The 5,000-nt window shown below is 46.1% G+C and overlaps 1 protein-coding gene across 1 annotated transcript in view; it reads left to right on the forward strand.

The window, feature by feature from the left end:
- The first annotated feature begins 4,376 nt into the window (after nt 1-4,376).
- LOC147469399 (uncharacterized) overlaps nt 4,377-5,000 on the forward strand; it is a 2,120-nt gene continuing 1,496 nt past the window's right edge. The window contains exon 1 of the mRNA XM_086549908.1: nt 4,377-5,000. This exon is cut by the window's right edge and continues 1,496 nt beyond it. Coding sequence (XP_086406034.1) covers nt 4,409-5,000 — 592 coding nt within the window. The 5' untranslated portion in view covers nt 4,377-4,408.

Genomic DNA, 5,000 nt, shown 5'->3' on the forward strand with positions numbered 1-5,000 from the left:
TCTATTGTCAACAGCCCGGGCATATGAAGATACATTGTCCGGTAAGGCTAGAAAAGATGAAGGGAGGACAGAGCTTACAGCCTCCCCATCCAAAAAACGGCGACGGTCAGGGGAACGTGTAGATGGGTTTCCGACGGATGCAGAGACTGTTTATCACGGGTTACGTGGGAAGTCAACAGTAGGTGCATCAGATTCCTCGATACAGAGGGGTAGGGTTATAACCGTACAGTCTTTTGGTGCGGGGTTACTTCTTTTTGACCTATTTGTTTTTGATGAACTTACTAAGGTCGTGTTTGATACAGCAGGAGAATGTTCATTAGTTTGCAGCGATTTTCTGCAAGGAAGAAATATAGATGTCAGGGATTCCAATCTCAAAGTTAGGTGGGGAGGTGTCACCGACATAGGCCAGGTGGGGGAGGTGGATATCCCTCTGAATTTTGGGCCGGTAAAGGTTTGGCATTCCTTTTTAGTGGCGGATTCGTGGAATTTGCCGGGGAAGCTTCTGTTAGGGTGCGATTTCATTCGAAAGCATCAGGTAGTTTTTATAAATCAACCTCCTCAGCCCATCCACCTGTCAATCGAAGGTCAACAGGTGGATGTGTTATGGAGTCCTCCTAAGGATGGTTCTGTTGCTACTGAATTGTGTGGTTGTAGGGGACGCCCTGTAACCAGTCCAGAGAGGCCGAGTCCGGGGACGCCTGGTGCGTCGGCCCCTGGGGGAGCAAACAGACCAGATGAGGAGGCACTCAAAGCTGAGGTGGAGGACATTGTAGATAGTGGTATAGCTTATAGTGGGTTAGCCACGTTAAGAGAAAGCCAGGTTTTGGAAGCACAGTCGTGCGGTGTTTTAGATTTAGAGCTCAGTGGGGATGGAAAGGTTCCAGGGAGGATAGATTCCATGTTATTCATTCCACGGGAGTTAGCTGGCTTAAGACTTTCGGAAGGGATAGTCGGGGTACGACGGACCGGAGATAGTCTTTGGTTCAGGGTTCCTTATGCAGTAGAGGAGGATGTTCCTGTTGAGGTAGATACAACGGTCTGCATAGGGGACGTCGTCGGATTGCAAAAACGTCAATCTGACGAGGATGTAGTCGCGATAGGGGCTGTCAGTTCTAGCATAAGTACTATGGATTATAGGGTAGTTAGGTTGTTAGAAGAAGTGGATGGCTGGTTCGCGAGGGGTTCAAAGGAACATGACATGATATCAGGATTGGTTCGGGAATTTCCTAGAGTGTTCTCTTTGGATGATGAACCATTGGCGATCTCAGATCATTTCTTTCATGAGGTCAGGGCTAAGGGACCACCTATTTTTAAGAAGTCATATCCAATCCCTTTGAAGTATAGGGAGGAGATTAGGCGCCAAATCGAGGATATGATGGCTCAGGGGGTTATTTCGCCTTCAAGGTCCCCTTATAATAGCCCATTAGTACCCGTGAAGAAGAAAGATGGCAGTTTGAGGCTGTGCTTGGATTTTAGGCTTCTAAATGAAGTTATTCCAGATGATAGATATCCACTGCCTCACATAGACACAATCCTGCAGCGAATGGGTCAGAGCAAGTTTTTTTCTTGTCTCGATCTCCGTCAAGGGTATCATCAAATCCCTTTGACACCGCAAAGCAGGGACATGACGGCTTTCTCGACGCCAGACGGACACTACCACTACAATGTGTTACCGTTTGGTTTGAAGGATGCTCCAGCATCTTTCCAACGTATCATAAACCAGGTTCTCACCGGATTAGTAGGGGAGGTCGGGTTTGTGTATTTAGACGATATTGTCGTACTAGGTGATTCGTGGGAAGAACACTGTGAAAATTTGAGGGCAGTGCTGGTACGGTTGCAAGAAGCAAACCTAGCACTGAAGCTATCTAAATGTGTGTTTTTTAAACCCCAGGTTGATTACTTGGGACACATTATCTCGGCAGAAGGGGTGAAACCTCAACCAAGAAAGGTTCAGACAATGAGAGAATATCCCCTCCCGCTTACCGTACGCGATTTGCAGGCATTTTTAGGTGCTGCAAATTATTATCGCAAGTTCATTAAAGGGTTCGCAGGCATAGCGAGACCATTAGTTGACCTGACCAGAGGGATTCGGTCTGCTGATAATAAGAGTAAATTAAAGTGGAGCCCTGAGGCAACGGAAGCATTTGAGATTTTGAAAATGACTCTGAGTGAGGACATAGTGTTAAGTTTCCCAGATTTCAGCCGAGCGTTTGTTCTGGCCACTGACGCCAGCAAGTTCGCAATTGGGGGGGGGGGTCCTACAGCAAAGGGGCGATGATGGAGCACTAAGACCTTTGTCATATTTCAGTCGAGCGCTGAAGGGGCCGGAGTTGAATTATAGTACGATTGAGCGAGAGGCATTAGCAATAGTTTATGGACTCCAGATAAATCGTACTATCATTCAGGGCTACCGCGTGGAAGTTCATTCAGACCATAAACCTCTGCGGTATTTGTTCACGAATAAGGAGGGATCAGACCGGGTGGCTAGGTGGCGGATGGCCATAGCTGATTATGATATTCAGGTGGATTATATACCTGGGAAGGATAATGTAGTAGCTGATGCGTTATCCCGCATAAGAGAGGCTGATCACCTTATTGATGATTTAGTAGTGGGAGCCATTACACGGAGTAAACAGCTAACCAGAGGAGCAGTGGAACAACCTGCTAGTTTGGATAGTTCCATAACTGCTGGATGTCAGGGGAAAGCTTCCCCAGAGGTAATAAAGGTGTGGTCGGTAGATGATTTACGGAAAGCTCAAGAAGGGGACGCTTTTTGGAGTTTGCTCAAACATCACTTGGTAGAGGGGACAGCTTTGCCGAAGGGGTTTAACAAACGTACACCTGGAGGTTTGGATGCATATAAAGTTAGACCGGACGGGCTATTATATAATGTATATACAAATGTCTATGGAGTTAAAGTTTACAGGGTAGTGGTACCGGACGACTTTAAAGAGACTGCGTTGCAGCTGGCACATAGTCTCCCTATCTCAGGCCACGGAGGAATAACAGCTACTCTGGTTAGACTGGAAAAGTTTGCATTCTTTAAGGGAATGAAAGATGCGGTGCGAAAATTTTGCAGCAAGTGTGAAGTTTGCCTGCGTTGTAAACCCGGGAGGGAGGTATCAGCTCCGTTATTACACTACCCGGAAGTCACCGAACCGTTTCAGAGGGTCCATATGGATATAGTCGGACCTTTTCCGGGGGCAGGGGGATTTAAGTACATCCTTACTGTAGTGGATGCTCTGACCAAATATCTCTATGCAGCCCCTTTGAAGACAAAAGAGGCATCTGAGGTGGCGAGGGCGTTCATCGAGACAGTAGTGCTAAATGAAGGGGCCCCAGGACATGTTGTAACAGATGGTGGAGGAGAGTTCGTAAATGAACTGTTTAAGGAGTTATGTGTACAATTGCATATAAACAAGCATGTCATCACTCCTTACCATCCTAGTTCAAATGGCCAGGTAGAAAGAGTAAATGGTGTTTTAACAAAGATTCTGCGGACCTTAGTTTGGGATAACCCAGGTAGTTGGAATGTGATGTTGCCTATGGCTATCCTAGCATACAACACTGCATATCACCGGATAATTAAGGATTCCCCATTCTTTGCCCTGAAACACCGTGACCCGAAGTGGCCATATATATTATTCTCCAAAGAGACAGTCCCATGGTATAATTTGGAAAATTATTCCAAAGAACTTAAGGTGATAGGTAGTAAAGTTTTTAAACGCTGCCAGCATCACATTGAAGAGGAAATTAAGAGGAGGCCTCGCGATAGGCCTCAGTCCAGGCACCTTCCAGTCGAGGAGGGTGATCGAGTGTATGTTCAGGCAGTGCCAAAGCCTGGGATAAGTAAAAAGGTACAGCCACTGTATACTGGACCTTATCGAGTTATAGACAGGGTTAGTGATGTAGTATTTAAGATACAAAGGCTGTCAGACAAGAAGGAAAGTAAAATTCATATAGACAGATTGAGATTAGAGACGTCTCTTCGACCGGGTCAAGCTCGAAATGTAAACAGGGCATATCCAATACACGATTTAACTGATGTAGAGGAGACAAGTGAGAGTTCTCGAAATGAAAGTCAGTAAGGAAAACTCTCATGTTCTGAGTTGTATGTTTGTTTCATATTCTGTGCCTGTGGAGCTCATGCTAGGCTATTTTTTTCAGATTATTTTGGGAGTGGGGGCCCGGGTGGAGTCAGAGGATTCCTTAGCAAACACCGGTCTGGTTTTCATTCCTGAAGGACGGGTCCTGTACACCTCCTCAGTACAACTTATACCTATACAAGTGGAGAGGACACGATTTACTGGACCTTTGCTCGAGCTCCAGGCCTGGCTTCGAAAAGTGGAACAACGTCTAAATACTCTCAAGTAGCTCAGATCAAGATGGGAAGTACCGGGATGGGGGAATGCACTCTGATCTTGTGAAGCCCATATTGGATGGTTTAAGTACGACGGTCACTCAGTTATCGGATGAGATTGATTATCAGAATTTGGTAATTCGAGACTTTTTCTTATCAATGGGCGGGAAGATAAGAAAGACACGTTCTATTGTTGGGGGGATTTCTGCTCTAACAAATGTGGCGAACTTTGTCTTGGGAGTGGTAACAAATAGCCGGATTGATAGATTACATTCTATGATAGTGTCTACAGAGGAAACGGCTCGTAAAGCTTTAGAGATGGGGGAAGTGACATTTTCTCTCATGGATAGTGCTCTTGGGGACGTCGCGCGCCTCGAGGAGGCACAAAGAAGACTGGAGGATTCCATGGGGTTATTAGAGTGGGCGGTAAAAAGAATGGGAAAGTCAATGGGGGAAACCCAGCGCTTATTCTTGCTTAGTCTAACCCTGGAAAATTACAGGTCAGTGTTACAGAGGGTCAGACATGACCAGTCCTCATTGTTGGGTGGGTTAAGAGAAGCAATTAAGGGACGTTTGTCACCGGAACTCTTATCCCCAGGTGTTATAATAGATTTATTGTTACAGCTCTCCAGAGAAGGGG

This window comes from Penaeus japonicus, unplaced genomic scaffold, assembly GCF_977035675.1.
Source record: "Penaeus japonicus unplaced genomic scaffold, GWHDUDI00000001_assembly GWHDUDI00000022, whole genome shotgun sequence".
NCBI lineage: Eukaryota > Metazoa > Arthropoda > Malacostraca > Decapoda > Penaeidae > Penaeus > Penaeus japonicus.